This window comes from Ceratina calcarata, unplaced genomic scaffold, assembly GCF_001652005.2.
Source record: "Ceratina calcarata isolate Rehan_Ccalc_2016 unplaced genomic scaffold, ASM165200v1 scaffold54, whole genome shotgun sequence".
Lineage (NCBI taxonomy): Eukaryota > Metazoa > Arthropoda > Insecta > Hymenoptera > Apidae > Ceratina > Ceratina calcarata.
Window position 1 is genome coordinate 317,613 of NW_017176565.1, and position 20,459 is coordinate 338,071.

Below are 20,459 nucleotides of genomic sequence, written 5' to 3' on the forward strand. Positions count from 1 at the left end.
AGAAAATTATGTGAAAGCGTGCGTGCGTGCGTTGACGTCAGTGACCAAGAACGCTGATAATCTTGCGACGCAGATATCGCTACGCGGAATATCGGAGTGTATCTTTGGTGGTTTACGGTCGGGACCGATCAAACGTATATGAGCATTCTTGGTGGTTTATGGTTTAACGTGCTTCGGCCACGAGAATATCAGTTATAGGCCCGTAATGGGCGGGGTCGTGGCTTGGATCGAGTGCGAGTGAGAGACATGGAGCGACCTCAGTGTTTTTAGTGGTGAGCTGTGCGGCCATCGCCGACGGTCGGTTTTGCTTGGCGTAACCAACGTTACTCCGCTATGACATCGCTCTGAGAATCCCAGATTATCTCGGTGAAAGGTATGAGTTTTCCCTCCGAAATTTGCAAGCGGCTACCTCTCTCTCTCTATCTATCTATCTCTCTCTCTCTGTCTATGTGCACGTATTTACGTATGCGTATCCGTAGCGTATATATGTATCTATACTATACCTACAGTCCGAGTCCACTGTGAGTAGTGTGCCGTATATATACATCGTATCGCTGTATTATACGGTACACTCACACTATACATCTAATACCTATAGCATACCGTACATCATTTTACATAGTACATATATACGTGTACATACGACGTACGTATACATATATCTTTCGTTCGCTCGCGCACGACCCCTGTCTTCATTTGTTCCATCCCAGTTCCCTTCGCTCGTCTCGACAACGGTGTATTCTGTACACGGCCCCGACCATTTCCAATCGGTTTTTCGTAAACTTCTCGACGAGCGTATTCTCCGGTGACTATACTTTGTTTCTATCTATTTATTTCATATCGAAACAGCTCCCCGTAACAGTAATCTTTGTTCGCGTTAGCACGTCGTTGTCACGACGTACCACCCTCGAATTTTGACAAGTGTATTTCGTGGAACAGGTGCAGAGGATGCGCGCGAACCGTGAAAACGCGTCCCTCCTATTTGCACATTGTTGCGTTATTACATACGTACTTAAGTACTTACATAGGTACATCATGTATACGTAGAACGTTCTACGTTCGATCGTACTCGCCCCGTATAGACTTTTCATCGACCAGGTCCCCGATGCGTATATTATATTCCTCTCCTTCATCGTTATCTCGCTCGTATTCGAATTCGCGCGTCTGTATTTGCGCGTAACGTGTGTCTATTCACAATTAGTATCTACACGACACGTATTACGCGCGACCTTATATACCACACATGTAAGTTACGTAGGCGTACACACGCGAAACATAAATTTGTATACGCGCGCTGCAGGAATTGTACTTACTCGCGTGCGTCACGTGTACGTGAAAGTAGATGATACGTATGTGCGAGCAGGCTAGAAGCTTTCTTCACAAATTCACAAAGCGTTTTCAAGCTTCGCTCGTTCCTTCCGTTAGCCTAACTTACCGCGACGTAATCGTACCGATAACGAAATTTTCGTTTGCAATTCGATTCAATTCGTAAGAACACGCGATCTCCCTCGTCGCGTATATTAAATAGTTATCATTATTACAACAGATTTTTTAAAGGCGTACTCGTTAGATTTAGATGCATGTCGTATGCATTGCATTCGATTACACATGTGCGCTTAGTTTGCGTGTATGTAACTACAAAGTGACTGTTTTCTCCGCGTATAGGTGTAGTCGTGTAGTCGATGTCGATAGTGAAACTTAGTAGTCGGGTCCATGCGTACATACGCATACTCATCGAGTACGTAGTAGCCGCGTGCATACACGTCGTAGATCATTTATTTGCGGAATGAAGAATAGCTATTTCGATACGTTCGGCAGCATCGATGCACGCTCGCGTGCTCCCCGCGATAACAGTACAAAATGAAATGTGAATTGGTGTCAGGAGGAACGGGGATGTTCATCAAAGATCTCTCGCAAGTCGCTCGCCAACCCCGAGGCCCCGAGGGTCCCGAAGCAGCGAGAGGTGCCGAGTCGCGTGTCGTGTGTCGCGACGCATTCCCGACCCGACGCCCACTACGCGTGACGCATGCGTTCTAAACGCTCGATTCCGCTGTTCTTCCATCCCTCTCCAATGTTCCGTCCGTCCGTAACCGGAACGTTCTTCTTCGCTGATTCACTTGTTCGTTGTTTCTTAGCAGAGTCTTACGTTAGATTCTCTCCCAACGTGCTTGCAAAGGCTCCCTTCTATTCTGCGGATACGCCCCTGGCTTTTGTGACGGAAAGAATCGCGAACGAGCACCCTCATCTCTCCGTTTCTCGCTTGGCGTTTGTTGGAGGGTGCGTCGTGCCACCGTCAGTACAAAAATCCTGATTAATCGACGACAAGAACGCGTGTAGACGGTGTAAATTCCAGGACCGATCGACGATGATCGTCGTGTAAAAATCACGCTGTAGTCGAGAACGATGTCCCCTATTTTACTTTTGGAACTCTCGAACGCGTGTACACCCCTAGTGGGCGGGTAAACCTAATCGTTCTTCTTCCTCCAGTTAGCAGCAGTCAGCTGAACGTATTCTAGATACGCATACGTAGCGCTCTTCCGCTCCCACTGTACGCATCAATTTTCCAATTGATAAGGGTGCGCGGTTGATACAGAATGCGTACCGAGTCTACTAACCCTGTCCTTCGCATTCTCCTCTGTAAGTTTCTCCTGTGACGATTCATTCGAATGAACCAGTCGCCGATGACGATGACGATGACCAAAGTGTCGGCGATTTCTTTATCGGAAAAGACGTAGGCGCGCGCGCGCGGAGTCCCGTAATTGTAATTCGTTTCGATGCAACGGAACGGACAAATCGGAGGATGAGATAGGAAAGAGAAAATGAAACGACGAGAAGCAGAATTGTTTTTCTCTACTTTTTCCTATCTATAAGTACCTACGTCTGAGAAAATTCGAGTTCGAGCGCGACGGGTTCGATCGATCGAAGATCTATGCTCAATAACACGCGTAGCATAGAACTATGTACTCTGTACGTACATATGTATGTAGTATAAAGGCAGGAGGGAAAACTTGTTCTCAGCGAACAAGCGTGCCGCGCGTGTTACGTAAAATTAACAATCGTGTTCCGAAATTCACTTTCCCGTCTGGGCGTTTTGGGAGAGGGAAGTATACTTGTGTACCAGATGGCACGGGCACGAGAACGTTGCTGCTGGTGCCGGACGAAAGAGCCAGCTACATAGCGGTACGTAGCTTACATAGGAGAGTATCCTAGCCGCGCAACGTTGTTCTTGGATGCGCGACTCGACGCGACGGCGTGAGTGCGTGAGATCGTACGACGCGACTGTTTTTTCAGCCAACACGTCTCGTTTTTCTCGAATGGCAATCGCTGCGGGAGACGGATTTCCTTTGCTCGATACGTAACTGGTACTCTGCGTCGAACCTCACTAGTCCGCCGCAACCTAGCGGAAAATGTTCGCCTCGCGCTCGCGTTCGTGCATTGGAACTTCGGCCTTTGGCGTGTTTACTTGTGTGCTGAGGGCTGGTGCCAGCGGGGACTCAGCGCGATCTTCGAGAACTGCGTGGGTGCGGCCTTTCCCCGGTCTCGAAAGAAGGGGGACCGGATTCTCTTCTTTGCTCTCTCCTTCATTCTTCCTCGTTCGCTGGCTGGCTGGCTGGCTGACTGGCTCGTTCGCTCGCTTGCCAGATCCTGTCTTTTTCTTTTTTTTTTCACTCGAGAGTCCCTTCGCGCTCACGGCTTTAGCTTCGGCACTCCCCCGTTTTAGGGTCGCCCCTATCTTCCTACCGTTCTCGACTACCCTTCGCTCGACTAAAGTCCGAATAGGATCCGAGCAGGGACGTGCGGAAACATCGCTGTACCATCGCCGCGTTTTTAAACAATTTCCTCTTTCTTCATTTTTTATTCTCATCGCAGGTAAATCGAGCGCTGCGCATAGTTGTTTATAGAGAGATACCTTTGCTAACCAGCGACGCATCCGTAGTTAGACTGTGTACGGTGACTGGATTCTACTTACTACTTGCCAGATTTTTTCCGACACGTCCTAAAAATAAGATCGAACGAGCGGAGTAATACGAAGAAAAAAAAGGTGTTAAACTCGTCGACGGAACGCGGAACGTTTATTATCGACTATACCTGGAATGAAGGTACGGGGCTTCGTACGAACGGCGTACATCCCTGCGATGGGTCTTTCCCACCATCGGCGTTTCTCCCCATTCCGTGGCCAGCAGCTCCCCTTTCGGTGTGTCGAGAGTGTCGAGTCGAGAGTCGCACGAGCGTGGAGCGGCCTCGTCCGTTCGTCTGTGCCGTCTACGATCTCAGTCCGTTGCGCGCCGCTGACTGGAAGGGTTGTACGCGTCGTTCGCTTGCGTAGCGTACGCGCGCTGGTGGTTGTTTCGCGTACGCGCACGTGTGCGTACACGCGTGTTGGTACGCGCGTGCGTGTTTAGGTGTATGTGTGTGCCTGCTATCCGCAACGGTGTCGTCCGCATCATACAGTGTGTACATACGTACGGCTACGGTATACGGACGTCCGATACCATCGTATCGCACGGCCTCCGCTTTCAGCCGTTCGCGTGCACGGAGCAGCGGTGACATCAAGGCATGACAGCGACGCGGGAGTGTTACCCCATACGGTAGGAAAACCTTCTTCTACCGTTCTTCTATCGTTCTCCTCCCGTTTTATTACCGACTCTGGCCGCCGTGTCATGCGTGTACGCGCGTATCATCTATCAAACGATGGTGCACGTTTAGGGAACTGCGAACGCGACACCAGCTACTTTCGACGACGACGACGACGACGTCGTCGTCGTACACTCGACTAATACACGAAAGTTTTGTCCGAATCGATACGCCCTCCGGTTGGCGTTCCGCGTATCTCTCTTGTAACGTAGTACAACGTTCTTGTTCCTCCCTGCGTACGCGAGATTCGCGATCTGTCGCACATTCAAGTATGTATTTCGTTTCCCTCTCCGCTGTGTAATTCATGCGATATATAATTACGCCCCACGCCGATGCTTCTCTGTTCCGTTTCCGACTCGTACCGCCGTCGCCCATGACCCGTTCTACTCGCGTATAAATCGAGTATGATCTAATCACGGAAAATCGCGCGCGAGCTTTAAGTTAAATCGTAAAACACGACGAATAACAATGCGCGTTGTCGCATTTGTGTTTTTCTATTTTTCATGCGTGTATCTGAAGTTTGTAGGCAGGGTAATGTCTGCCGTGTATCTCGTCTTCGAACCGTCTCACGGTCTCGCGCTTTGTATCCACGATAAAAACGTAACGGAAATCATTATCAGTACGAACGATACATCTCGTACGAAGAATTTTACGAGCCTACTACGCTTATCCGTCGGCGAAGTACTCGCTACTTATGTACGCGTGTACATTCTAATTCTCTTGTCACGTTTCAAGATTGAAACTCTCGTCTCTAAACTGAAAATCGAATGCGTATCGCGAAACTTAATTTACGACTAACATTAAGTAGATAGAGTGCAGCCGTCCGGTTCCTCGCGCAGTTCTATTGCTCGTCGAGTCAGCGACGATTCCTAGATCAGACGCTGTTCCGGACGAAACAGCCGAACGCGTTTTCGAGTCTCGTGAGCAGCAGTGAAGACAAGGGAGAACGCTGAAAGCGGCGGTCGGTTTTCGAGAGAAGGAGGTCCCGACCCCGACCCGCCGCGCCCTGCCGCTGCCTTCGAAGAGACCGCCTTTTGTCGGTCCGACCCTTTAAGGCTCGAGGTTTACGGCCCTGTGTCCGTGAGACACCAGCTGGTGGAAAATCGAAAACTTGGCAGCTGCCGCCCCTTCTCGACCGGCATAAATTCCGAGCCTTTGTGCTGGCACCAGCCTTAGCCCTAACCTCGGTCTCGGCCGTCGTCGGTTCGAATATGCAGGGTGCACCATGTATGCCTGTACCACTGTTGTCCTCCTATGGGTCTCCGCTTCGTTGAAAAATTTCGGCCCAAGATATACCGATCGTGGGAGGTTCCCACGCCTCTGATACGTCACCGCATATTCCTCGTTATCGGGGGGTTGGTGAAGAATTTTGGATTTGGATTCTGCGACTCCGTTACAGTGGCGTTTGGGGCTAGAATAGGGAATAGAACGGGAATCAGAATCAGACCGCGTTGTCTCGGCAGTTTTTGCGACGATGGTCCCATCTCGAGAGTCGCTGCCATTGCGGAGAGGAGTTTAAAGGTAAACGGGTTTCTCTCTCGGACCAAAGACCGCCGCAACATCGGGAGGTTCTGGTCTTTCACGTTACACTCGTCCACGTTTCTTTCTCCTGTTCGAAATAGCTTATGAGACTATGTTCATCCACCGTTGTAGGACAACCCGTGTTCAACGATTCGTTTCGTGGAAGATTTATTCGCACGAGTCTATACGATTATCACGAATATCGTCTACCGACTCGAAAATTGAAATATATCGTTTTATTACGTACATGCATTTTCTATCGTATAGGCTTATCTTCTGTTGTTGTACGCAGCGATACCCGTATCTTCCCGCGTGACATGTGGCGTGTTCACCTGGTGCCTCTGTGCGAACCACCTATTCTTGATACCACGTAGATGTAGCGTTACTTCTGCTCGAAGTGATTTTGTCTTATATAGACCAGCGTTCTTAGTTATCCTAGCTATACGCGATGCGGTACGTAAAACATTTCAAATTAGTACATTTAGTATACCAAGGACCGAAAATGGGCTTTTCCAAGCAAGGTTGATACTACGACTGCCATGTCGTGCTCAAATCATCATCCGAGTTTTAAGAAGTCCATTCGCCCCATGTTGTTCACCCTATTTTTTATAAAAAGTGTATAAAGAAGACCATTCTTCGTTGTTTACAGATTGGATCGAGGATATAGTTCTTCGAGTCGTCCGTTCAATTAATTGTATGACATATTACATACACGTATATGTATGTAAGCATATATATAAAAATACATAATACACAGCAAGCATGTATACAATATAGGAGTGAAAATACTCATTTTAGAGTTTCCTGAGCGTCAGAAATAAAGTAGGCCATAAATGGTCGTAAAATTTAAGCCTTAGGACCGAAAATGGCATTTTCGCTTCACTTTATCTCTGACCCTCGGAAAACTCTATTTTCGCTTCACTTTATAGGCACTGAAAATTGTCTTTTTTATGCACGTGTTATAAAAAATATTTATTATCCTATCGATACAAAGAGAGGTGCTCGAATCTCGGTGAAAACGAAGTATTTCTGCGAGTGTAGGTTTATTTGAGAAGCTTCAAGTTCGAGGGCGAGGGTGGTATCGTATTCCATCGTGTCGTTAGATGCGTCGCGGTTATCGGTGATAGTCTTTTCTTTCCGTTGCGGGGTCAGAGCCTAAAGCAACGGGGCCTGGATATTCCGGTTCGCTTAATCGGTTCCTCGGACTTCGGATCGCGTCTCTCTCTCTCTCTCTCTCTCTCTTCTTTCTCCCTCTCATTCTTTCTCTCGTTTCTTCTCTTTCTGTTGGTTCGCCGCGAGAAGGAAAATACGAAGAAAAGGATGCCACGCCGCTCGTTGGGCTGGCGTTAGGCCGGCCCAAACAGACCCAAAATGGTGTGCCTTCTAGCGTCCACAGAACGGTGGAGGAACTGTTGGAAGACTATACCATTAGAATAAAGACGCGTGTATAAAAGAGTTTCGAAAGCCGTACGTATATCGTCAGAGATCCGAGTGTGTGTGTGTGCGTGCGTGTGAGGACATAGACAGAACGAAGAGCTCCTTCAATCGTCGGAGACGTCGCAGCCGACTAGTTCTCTCGAAACGCACATGCGAACGAATGTTTAAATTTTGTCAACGATCGATAATCCATAGGATGACGTTTCGAAACGCGGTCGCTATTACGGTTCCTTCAACCATGTATCCACGATCGTGTTTTGCTCGGAGAATAGTCAGAAAGCTTCGAAACGGCATCGGTCCTCCTCCGCAGCCCTGCTGCTTCGAGCAGCGCTGGAATATGGCTGCTCGGTAAGCTCGAGCTCGTTTCGAAAGAATGGTGCTGCGGGCTAGGCGATGTGAATCCGCGGGGGGGCTCTTGGTCGTCTAGCTTGCTTCGCGATCGACGCGTAAGTGCGTAACGCGTTCGAATTTTTCGGCAGGTTGCCGTTTCCCGATAACAGCCGTACGCTCGGGACTCTCGGGAGGAGTTAGCGCGGACGTGCGCACGTTTCGAACGAAGGGGGCTATCGGGTATACTGCTGGTGGTGTACGAAGAATCGGAGAAGCCGGGCAGCGAGATTAACCTCCTTCTTCTCCTCCTCCTCCTCTTTCTCCGCCTCCTCCTCTTCTATCTCCTTACCCTGCCATCATCTTCCCGTGTCGACCACGGAAACGAGTCGGGAGAATACGAAAAAGGAAGACCAGCTCGGTGGTTACGTTGCGGAAGAGAAAAAGTAAGAAGGGCGGTGGTAAAAGAGGAAGGTAAATAGAGAGAGAGACGGGGGGAATAGGAGGAGAGGAAGAAAGAGTGAAGGGGAGTGGACGAGGGTAGAATAATAGTAGGATCCGAACGAGCGCGCGAAGGGAAAGGGAATGAACGGCCCTGGAAGTCATCAGCATCGCGGCGGCTTGGGCTTGGGCTTGGGCTTGGGCATGCAGGGACGATACAGGGCCGTGGTAAACGGTGGCAGTTCGGCGGGGCCCCATCCACGGCTGCCGGCGCCACCTCACGCTCGCGGTGGATGGCACCCCCATAATCAACACCCTCAGCACGCCCAGATACCTCAGCAATACAACGGCAACAAGGAATACCCGTATCGACAATGTCCACCGCCGCCGCCGCCACGCTTTCATAACGGGTACTATATACCAGCGAACCTGCCGCATAATCGTCCTTTACGGTATTTACCGCGAATCTAGGGTACGCGCGTATTCTCTTTTGCCAGTTTCGGCCGGTTTCGCTTTTTCGCGCTTTCGCCGACCAAACGATTTCGGCGATACGTTCGTTCGTTTCATTTTCCGTCGACGATCAAGGATCCGAATACGTGACGGCCGGCCTCATGATTCGACTCGTTACGTGTACATATATATGTATACAGAGTATCGGATTTCCTCCCGTTCCGTTTCGCGGGTTGGCCTCGGATCTACGGTATCACCGTCTCGTCGATCTTTCGCGGCGCGCGTCGCGTCGTCGGTCAACGCATTAACGATCTCCCGTTGTACGTATTCTCAGGGACTGTCCGGGCGTCGGTACCTCTTCCGGACCAAACGGTAAGGAGGTGGTCTCGTATCACGGGAACGTAGGCGGGTCTACCGTGGGGTACAAATCGCCCCCGCAACACAGTCCACAATCGAGAGGTCCACCTGCGCATTTTCCGCAAGAGTCCGTGGGCCCACCAGCCAATTCTCCGCCGTTGCACATCAACATTTGCGGTCAAGTAAGTATGTCCGCCGTTCTTGTCCACGGCGGCGTCGGTATGGGAGCGCAGAGTGCCCGTACCCGCATCCTGTGCGTTCTTTCTAAAAATACACGTATTCGCAGGAGAACACGATGCGCGGACCGTTGTTGAACATGAGTCCAGGACTCGGAGCTAGCGGCGTCGATATGGAGTATCGTAGAAGTTCGCAAGGTATCCCGAAACTTTCGAAACAGTATATGTATACCTACATACGTATCGATCTTTGGTCGAGCGCCGAAGTCTCTCGTACTATATAGTGTACCATACCGAGAGAGTACCAGCTAAACGACGCCGTTCTCTTTTTTCTTTCTCTTTTAGCCACGAATCAGCTACCTTTGAGTCCTGTACAGATCCAACCATCGCCGCCATACTACAGACAGCCTAGTCAAGACGACGGTAGAAAGGTAGGGGCGCGCGATATACGCCGTTTCGCCGTTGATCCGTCGTCGTGTCGGCTTCGGCTTCGGCTTCGGCTTCGTCTCGAGTGTAATCAATGTTGCCACTGTTCATTTTTAGAGCGAGTCGCCATCGAGGAAACGACGGCGAATTTCTCGGAACGGTGCCGTTTCCGGGATAGAGGTACGAGAAACTACGCCGCCGTCACCCACGCCACCTTTGCACGCCACGCCGCCGCCGTGGGAGTTCACCGCGGCCTCTCAGAGACGGTCGCCACGGAATCACATGTCGACGCGCGGAAGCCCTACCACGATCAGGAATCGTTATCAGCGATACACGGACTCGTTCGGTCTGTCTTATCCCTTCGTGGCTGGTCCGCACACCCCGCATCCGCCCCCCATTCACGGTTCCCACCACGGGATTCACGGTTCCCATCACACCATTCACGGTTCTCACCATAATCTCCACAACTCTCATCACAATATGCATAACGCGCATCAGACGCATCCGCATCATCCGGCGAGCGCTGGACATCACCCAGCGCAAGGGGCTAACGGCGGACCCGTAGTCGTCGACGTCGGCCAAGTTGGTGTTTCCGGTTTGGGAGTAGCCGTTAGCGGCGAACCGCTCTGGCATCCTCAGGCGGCTGGTTACAGGATTCCTTGCCAGCTTCATGGGATATACGCGCCGACGGGAGCGCACGCGTTCGCGCACTCCTGCCAGGTAAATCGCGCACTGCTATCACGACGATTTCTTCGTAAACGGAGGAACTCGAGTCGGATCCTCGCGTCGGCCCCGCGCTCTGTCGCGATCGAATGTATTCTGAACGTTTCTGTGTACAGGTCACCCATCATCACGGTCATTATTCGCCAGCCCATCCGACGCACCCAGGCCACAGCTTGGTCGGTTCGCTAGTTGGCACGGCATCCAGGGGCTATCCGACGCCGACCGGAGGTCCTGTTGCGGCCCTACATCACGCTCACGCGCCTCCACCTCCCGTCCATACCACCCATTACACCGCGCATCATCAACTATCCCAACAGGTACGCTGGGCGGGGTTATGCGGGGGTACGCTGTACGCGGTTCGTACTCGCGAACGTTTGCCTGATCTTCTCGCTTTCTGTATGTTACAGCGAGAAGTAGAATTGGAATTGATAGAATCTCATCATCATCATAGAGTGGGAGCTACGGCTGGTACGCCGTTGCCGTTGCCGCACTCGTATTCACCGCCGGCTCTCACTCAAGTCACCACTTCGACCCCTACGCCTATATTCCTGTCGGAAACGAGAAACAGTCAATTGGAAATGATACAGAGCAGAACGCGACGCACGGCGTCGAACGTTCACACGCTCAGACGATCGAGGTCGAGTAGATGGAGGGGCACGCCTCCGATACCACCGGCCACCTATTCGGGATTCTTGCTACACTTCTTGTAAGTATCCAGCGTCGCAATGTTTGGATTCCCGTGTCGCCTCTGGTCGTCGTCGTCGCCTGTTCATACCAGGAGACGTGCTCGTGGGCTTAGACGATTCCGCGTTCGAACGAATCGTACGAACGCGGATCTAATTCTTTGACGACGACGACGACGACGACGACGACGATGACGATCGGGATAAGAATCTTTAGGATAATCGACGAAATTTTCGCAAAACGCGATTCGCAGCGCGATGCTCAGCAACCCACCGTTATCTCCGTACAGTCAAGCGGAGCTGTCTTCGCCGGATTCCGCAACCGAAAATTATGAGGCCTTGCTGTCGCTGGCGGAGAGGCTGGGAGAGGCTAAGCCGCGAGGACTGACCCGCGCCGAGGTGGAACAGCTACCGTCGTACAAATTCAATGCGGAAACACATCAGGGAGACCAAACGAACTGCGTCGTCTGCATGTGTGACTTTGAGGCGTTGCAGTCATTGCGCGTGCTCCCGTGTTCGCACGAGTTCCACTCCAAGTGCATCGACAAGTGGTTAAAAGTGAGTATGAGAACAAATATGCCGAATGATGATTCGCTAAACGCCTGAAATTAGTTGATTCGACGTGAAGTAAATTCCGTTGAATATCTTCGTGTGAACAGGTACGATCACCCGTGTTCGTCTTTTTGATTTCAGTCGAATAGAACATGTCCGATATGTCGCGGTGATGCTTCGGAATACTTTGGAAGTAACGGAAGTGGTAGCGACTGACGCCAAGCTACTCGTGTGCACTAGCGCCAACTACTGTCGCGGGCCACAGAGATGCTATTCACCACGGAACTACCAGCGATCGCTTTGATGGTTTGTGCAAATTTCTGTTGTCGAGGGTTTCTCGCGTTTTCCTCGACCGAGCGGTTCGGGCGGTCCGGCTTGAACGGCCCCGGACCCTAGGGAACGGTGCAAGGTGTAAGGCGACGAAAGTGGATTCGGGTGTGGGCTCCTTCAGATCGAGTAACGGGGAGAACGAGCAGTGACAACAGGAGAAGAAGGAGAAGAGGAAGAAGACGGAGAAGAAGTCGAGTTCAGGGTATGATATCAGGGTGTGTTTGGTGTCGATGAAAGGACCATACGTAGACACGCGTACGTGCATACGCACGTAACGAATCGATTTCGCGTGCTCATTTCGTCGTCTTTGTTTCGTTCTCGGTGATACAGAAAGGTTAGAATGGCAGAAGTAGTAAGGGAAGAGAGAACGCCAGAGCGTCAGATACCGTTACGCGATTTCATTAAGGCTTTTGCAAAGTCCGACCGCGATAATTATAATTCTTTATTTCGATCGACGCGATTCGAGTTCGCAAGTACGTCGTGTATGCGCTCGTTCATGTTTTCTTCGTTTTCTCCATTTTACGCATTGTTACTTCATGGTAAGAATCGGATTCACGATGAACGCGTACGTGACTGTTCGTTACGTAACGTGCGAACCGATCGTCGGCTTTTGTCTCTTCCCGTTAAGCGGTTACAAATTTTATTATTGCTTCGACATTTGCCTTTTTTCGCTGTATCCAGTCTACATCGTACGTGCGCCCAATTTGAATTGGTCCCATTAAGATAGAATACGTATGCGCGCGCGAAGTCCCACCGAGTTTTAAGGTACTATATGTTCCTTTTTTCTTTTTCTCTTTTTCTCTCGACGACCATTTTAGTGAACGTTGCTTTCTTTCCCTTCGAATCGTGTCGACGATGGATAACACAAATATTTTTCAAACGATTCGTGGAATACCGTGGGATTGGTTGGTTATCGGTATCCGAGACGACGACGATGACGTCGACAATGACGACGACGACGAAAAAAAACCGTTTTCTTCGTTTGCCATTCTTTGGTAATGAGAGACGAGTTTACGCTCGAATCCTACCGATCGCGGCAGACTATCTGTAGAACGTAGTAGAATGAACGGCGCAGAGGAAAACAATAAACAGGTCGTATATCATTCGAATCGCGAAGAACCGATGTCGCAGAACAAGGCGCAGAGATCGAAAAATTACAAGGGCAGAAAATCGAGCTCTTCGGCGACAGTTACATACACCTAGTCGTTACTTTCAAAGAAACGACTAATAAAAGAAATAAATGAATTAAATGCGAGAAGACGCAAAGATAAATAAAAAAGAATGAAAAGAACTACTGCTTCAGTTTCCTGCGTGTATCTACCTCTAACTTTACATAGATGAAACGAAACGATTCATATTTTTTTATACACACATCTCGTAAACGATAAACGTACGTACGCTAAGAAAACTAAAGAAAGAAGAAGTGAAATATGTAAGTAAAGGGCAATCGAGGATTGAATTGGGGAGATGGAAATCGATAGAGAGAAGAACGAGCGAAACGGAGATCTTTCCGAATTTTCACAATGTTAAAGGTAACGATTAAATTAAAGATTAAGATTTATGCGATGTAAGAAATAACGCGTATCTTTTACGCACGTACGGTCAAAGTGTGAGGTGGGAAAGGGAGATCTTTGATGTGAAAAGAGACGGGAAGAAGAATACACCTGTATCGAGCAGAATTGCTACTACTCGACCGAGCGCACACGCACGCGCTTTAATTAACGAAGCACGATCAATTTTCTCGTTGTACCAATTTGGTTAGCAAATTTTTTGTTACTCTTTATAGTTCGATTAAATTGTTACAAATCTAGTTAGATAATTACCGTTGTAAACTTCAAACGATTTTAGTTTTAGATTAGTAAAATGTCAAGGATGATTTTCAATGCCTTTGCCAGAGGCTACAAATTGTTTCTTTCTCGTCGACCGGTCGAACATTCACCCGCAATAGCAGAAATGAAAAGAATCGACGAATCTCGCCCAGCGTACGACGCTAACTAGCATAGCGTGGTGCCTCGTTTCGGTTACGAGAGATAAAAGTCGAATGCGTTATTCAACGTGACCAAAAGCAGGGAATCGCGGAGAACGTTACGGTAATCATCGTTATCGGGCTATGTATTTCTCACAGTGGTACACGGAGTGCCAAATGGAGGCAATGAATTTCGATCGAGTTTCGCTGAAAATCAAAAGTCGATTTCCTTTCCAGCCGCGACCTGTGCCCCTACGCGTTTCGTCGGCGTCGTTCAGTAGAGGCCGGTAGTCGATGCAGATCGCTCGCTGTCCGCTGCATCATAAACCTCGGCTCGTTATCCAACAACACGTGATATCAAAAGTCGACGCGCGCGAGCGTGCTTTTTTCCAGCCGAAAGATCGTTCGAATTTCCCTATACTTATAGATACGTTACGCGAGAGAACACGACACATATCACTTGTATCCAAGCGTCTTGCACACTCGCCCGTTTCGTCACATTTCACCGGGTCGATTGGAGAAAGAAAATAGGAACAGGCTCATTTTTTTACTAGCTTAAGGCTGCGAAAGTGAGAACGAAAGTAACAAAATCAGTGAGAGAGAGAGAAAGAGAGAGTGAGAGAGTGAATGATTGGCATGCGCGGGGGATTTGTCAAAAGGGACGAGCGTTCGATTGGAAGAAACCGACGCTGAAAGTTTGCTCAGCAGGATAAATCTAAAAAAAAAACCGTCTTTCGGATTTCTTTTAATGAATTTTATATGCGCGATAACGAAAGCTATACGCAGTAACGCTCCGAAATGTTGGCCGTTCGGAAGCCCGTCGCATCGCCTCTTCGATATACATACGTCTATGAGAGAAACTTTCTTTCTTCTGATCTTTGAATTTAGCTCTGGTCGCTTCGCTCCGTCCAACGCTCCGTCCCTTCTCTCACGCTTAGACTAAGGTATAGCATAACGAAACCTCCGTAACACGTAAAAGTACCTTAAGCACGGCACACCCTGAAACGCGCGCGATCGGTTCCGGTGTCGAATTTGAAAACCGATCACACAGCAGCTAATTCGATCGTTGTCCTGCACCGATTACCGGGATATCGCGCACGTTCGTGAAACCGACCGCGAAACCAGTACCAAAACTGATTGTTCCGACATACGTGCGAACTCGCGCGCGAGTTGCTTCTACACGTAATACGTACCTAATCGATTTTATATTAATTTGCAGTAATTTGCTGTGCGTAACGAGTGAGAACATGGTACTAGACGAGACGACGACGGACCAGCATCTATAGTTCGCGCGATGCGAATCATACCTTTACCGGCCCCGTACCGTCTGTACGCGTACCAGTTTCCTTTACCCAGTTTTCTTTGTTCATAAGCGTAGATAGCTGCGATCGCAAACGTTTTCCTCTCGCTATATACCGCCGCTTTTACTTTCGCATTTCTTTCGCCATCGGCACAATCGACCGGGATTAACTATTTTACCTGTCGGAGTAATAAACCTCGGGGACGATCGAAACACTGTTCTCCGCCCAGGCAACTTGTAAATAGGTTCGATGTTTTTTTTTATCACCGCTGTAGGTTCTGCAGCTGCCTCAATTGTCATCGCCGCTGCCGATACCACGTACTATTTTTCTCGTAAACGACGCCAAGTATAGAAAATGCGTTCCAACTACGTTTTTATACAAATGCTATTTAACGTTTTTTAGTTGGTTCGTGATATTTAATTCGTTTGTTAGTTATCGTTGTTATTAATTATTGTACCATTATCATTATTATTATTATTATTATTATTATTATTATTATTATTATTATTATTATTATCACGTTATTAATTTAACGAGATACAACGGTTCGTTAAGTTTGTCGATAAGTAGATCGTAATATCTCTGATACCGGGAATAGATCGTTAAATAACCAAAATGCCACGACGAATATTCTGTGCTGTACACGGAGACGACGACGGGAGAAGTTTCGACGATCATCAGAAATCGTCGAAGCTGTTCCACGCCAACGAAACTATTGTACAGACGCGATAACGATGCCAAACATTATTATATGTTATATTAATACGAACACTGCTGCTACTACCGTTGCTACCGCCTTCTATTCTCATTCTCAATTGTATTCTCATTTTTATTCTTATTAATTATTATTGCTATTGCTACTGCTATTATTATTATTATTATTATTATTATTATTATTGAAAATATCGTTCATTATTCTCAGATTACACGCTCCCCTTCACGTTACGTGTGTAAAAGATGTTATCTCCTTTTCTGTACATGCACATACAAATGTATCCTGATTTTTCGCGCGCGATTTCCACGAATCATTGTTAACTATCAATCGCAATTGATTCGTTTTGATATCGCGCTTCGAATGTACGTACGTATCGACCCAGTTTTCAAACGAGCCAGTAAAGTCCCTTACTCCCTTATGTTATATACATTGTACGAAGAACCACAGTCCATACGTCGAACGAGCGAAGCGACGAAGCAAGTCGTCCGCGTATCCACCTAAATTACATATCCATTGCGATCATAAGCGTTTAACCCGGATACCGAGTTTACGAGTTTATTCGATATTCCGATTCGTTCGGGGAAAAAGCGTTGGGACCAAGTCACGTCGATTCGTTCTCGCTTGCATACCGAATGTCGCTCAGTCATCGATCTATCCGTAACGCTGCCGTAGTTATCAGGATCCCAGCGCGACGTTCATCCGGCAGAATCGAAACCGAAGGGAGTAGCCTCTAATCTGCAACGACACCGAATCGATGAGGACGACGGGACGGGAACGGAGATGGAACCGGGGATCTCGTTCACGACACCCTCGCTGCCTCTAGCGCGATCCACGGGCCGTAGAAACGCGCTGACGCAAGGGTTGCGAAACACGGAGGGAAAGAGAACGAGGGAGGAGGGTAGGAGGTAGGGAGAATGCGATAAAGAGGAAAGAGGAAGGAGACAAGGACGAAATTCGCAGCCAGCAGAGAGATGAGGCAACGCGCGATGGTGGGTGGACGGCGCGAGGAACGAGGGTGCCTACGGCGCGAGGAACGGGAGACGCGATAGAATTCGAGTAGCTTTAAAGCAAGATATGCTCATATCTCGCTATCGCACGGCATACGGGCTCGGTTGGAACACTCCATCCTCTTTAAGTTGCTCGACAGAGACACTATCGCGTCGATGGTTCCCCTTTAACGAAAAGCTCCTGGCTGAATACATAGGGCGTAGGGGGTGGGTCGCGCTGGCTTTAGAATATAAACCCTCTTCGCGGCCAGCATCGCATTCTCTCCGTTTCCCGCTTATCGTCCGAGCCTTTTATTTTCCGCTTTCGACGGACCTTTCTCTCGATTTTTAGTCGCCTCCGTTCTTTCGTTACCAACTATACTCGTTATCTCAGCTGTTCTCCGATTTCCTCGTCTCGAGTTTATCCCTACGCTCCGTCCTTAACCGTTAGCTAGATTTCCTAGGCTTTCCGTCCTCGCGAAATCGAAACTGATATCGTTTCTTTCGTCTTCCATCGATTTTTCGCAACGACGTCTCTCTTTTCTCGTTGCTCGCTTCGGCCTACCCGGCCACCTATAAACTCCCACTCCTGCGGAACTCGCGTTCCATGTAGCTAAGGAGTCATCCCCTTTAAGCTACGTACACTTAAATATGTATGTACGTATGTATCTCTCCCGTTTCCGCCGCGTTTCCTCCCTCGATCCCGGGGCTCTTTCCCTCTTGGCGGTTCGCAACTTCGATCTAACTGGCCAGAATTAACGGGCGGCGGCGGCGGGAACGGGATACCGGCAACGAGAATATGCACAATGTCAGAGAATAAGAATAGCTACGCACGGGGTCAGGATGGCTGGCAGGCTCGAAATCAATTCGCCGCTGGTCAAAATAAGTGCGTTCGAGTAGTGGGGCGGCGGCGGCGCAAAGGGTACGTATGTACGAATATATACATGTACGCGAATACATGCCTCGAAATCTCTCACACCGTCAGTTAAAGTCGTCGTCGAACGACAGGTCAGAGGTAGACGAAAGACAGTTAGATACGCAGCGAGCGAGCGACCGACTGATCGATCGATTCGTGGGTCCGAAGAGGGACGTCCGTATCCTTTTTACCTAGGCTATTACCCACTGAAACAAGAATTTGCAATTCCATCGTGAGCGAACGCCGGGAGAGAAGAAACGCAAACGCGTCCGGAACGGATCGATGCGTCGAGCTCGTGCCGCTCTGCTCGCTTTCAGCCAGCCGCAGCCCGCAACGCGACGGGAACATCCCGGATTTGTACGTGTGTATATGTACCTAATAAATGCACATACGCATCTACGCCTGGCCGCGCTCCCACGCGTCGCAGATTCATTCTCGTTGTCATTGTCTACGTCTTCGTCTACGTCTACCGTATGCCGTGACGATAACTAATCGCAGCATTCGTTTTGCTAAATGTGCGTGATGAGCGTCACGTTCCACTACTCGAACGATAAACTGTAAACTATATAAAATCGCGTTGTTTCTCGATACTTGCTCGATGCGAAAAATGTTCATCGACGACGAGCGTCCGGTTTGCCTTCGATGTTCGATCCCGTAGTCGCGTCCTCCGTTGATTAACTCGGTTCGTGAATTTGTTTGCCCTCGTCCTCGCAATTTAAATATGTCTATCATCGATCGTTTTATGGAATCCAAGATTAATACGGGTCAGCCGGCCGTTAGTTTGTCCATTTTCGAACAAAGACAACGACGGAACCAACGAGTGTTTATTCCACTCCATGTTCGTGACGCACGTATAACGGAAAACGGTAGAACCCAGAAGGATAAGCAGTCGTAAAAATAATGACGATACGAGCGGGGACGGGGCCGGTAACAACGTCATAAACACGCGAGGATGTCATAAACTAGGCCCTTTTCCACGAAGTTTAATGGGCCTTAATCTTAATTCGAGGCTCGACCGTACTTTTAAGACCGATGGAGCACGGGACGCGCTCGTGACAGCCTTTCTCTGATTTCATTGTCGCGTCTGTAGTTTTAGCGTTAGTTAACTACTGCGATTTTCAGCAGGTTTATTCACACACGTGTTCTTCACGAGCTGCTCGACGCTCGCGAGATTTCTCTAATAACGTGTATTCGATCGGGATCGGGACGGGATTATTCTCTTTAATACGAGGAGGGTAGTCGAGAGGAGATAACGCAACAACGTTCGTGTTCATATGTATCACCCTGCGCGATGTGGAATGTGCCGGTGTGAGTCATGTAAGTACATGTACCATGTATTCAAATGTATTTTGTACATACCAAAAGCAATATCTATTATCCGCTACATACGTACATACATATGATGAGGCGCGATGACGAGGACGATGACTATGATATGTATGCGTGCATGCGTGCGTGCGTGCGTGCGTGCGATTGTTACATATTATATATTATATACGTAAACTGGCAGGCAAGGAGAGATACGCCTACGAACACACGAGCACACACGTACGTACACCCCAGATACGTAAAGAGTAACACATGTATACATACCTACGTACTTTCGATCAAATCATGATTTAAGTGGTAACGTACCAGCTCGGTTGTAAATTACGGTAGCATAGATTAAATATGTACGTACATAGGATATAAGGCGCTTTGTAAAGTGGTAGGCGTAGGTGCTGTGCATCGCGTATACATATGTGCACGTATGAACATGTGTACGTACACGATATACAGATTATGAGTAAACGAGAAGGAAATCGGAGGATGAAAGAATGCGGGCGAACAAAGAGATTTAAAAAGAAATTATTTGTCCGAAAGAATAATGTGTCTTATACATATACATGGCAAACATGGGGGGGGGGTGCGGTTAGGGAGGGAGGGAAGAATCGATATTTCTCGAGAAAGAAGATCCATCGGTTTTACGAAATGCATAATAGGTGTGTTCCTTTTGTTAGATGGAGTAAAAGTAATACGATGATGCATACATAGTTTCGTAACGATATACATACTTGACGACGACGAGGAGAAGAAATACAAAAGAGATATATCCTAGATTACCGAATCACGAGGTCTGCTTTGTCTTGTTATAATCAAATACTTTATATTATGTAGTCGACAGGTTGTCATTAAACGTGTGAACAAACCTATCCATCAATCACATATTTCTCTATTTACCAGTGTCGTAATTGCAAAATTACAGCGAGAGACGAAGAGAATCGAAGATTTTCGTATCCGTACCTGCTGCTGCTGCTACATGAACGTTATACGTTCACCGGTCCAATAGAAAACGTTTCCGCGATTCAGGGATACCAGCAGGTTTTATAGGACGCGACGTTAAGTTTTCCTTTTTGCATGCACCGTCACCTTGCATTTATTTCTCGACTGCGGTTTCGATTTATATGTGCGTCGAGTACACGGAAACATATCTTTTACGATGACAGGACAGGAACTTGTGGCCTACACGTAAAAGAA

General features: G+C 48.5%; 1 protein-coding gene across 12 annotated transcripts; it reads left to right on the forward strand.

Annotated features, from left to right (window-relative positions):
* Window positions 1-38: 38 nt before the first annotated feature.
* Window positions 39-20,138, forward strand: mura (ring finger protein murashka). 12 transcript variants are annotated; one of them, XM_026816746.1, is made up of 11 exons: window positions 40-373; window positions 7,459-7,941; window positions 8,073-8,771; window positions 9,146-9,350; window positions 9,455-9,542; window positions 9,690-9,775; window positions 9,888-10,490; window positions 10,610-10,810; window positions 10,901-11,199; window positions 11,431-11,734; window positions 11,870-20,134. In XM_026816746.1, the coding sequence occupies exons 3-11, from the start codon at window positions 8,506-8,508 to the stop codon at window positions 11,942-11,944; spliced, it is 2,127 nt and encodes a 708-aa protein (XP_026672547.1). In that variant the 5' UTR covers window positions 40-373; window positions 7,459-7,941; window positions 8,073-8,505; the 3' UTR covers window positions 11,945-20,134. The 12 variants fall into 12 exon arrangements, 10 of the variants coding, with proteins under 10 accessions (XP_017886361.1, XP_026672547.1, XP_017886354.1 ...); XM_026816748.1 differs by lacking the exon at window positions 40-373 and adding an exon at window positions 389-805; XM_018030872.2 differs by lacking the exon at window positions 7,459-7,941 and having other exon boundaries at window positions 39-373; window positions 11,467-11,734.
* The last annotated feature ends 321 nt before the right edge of the window (window positions 20,139-20,459 follow it).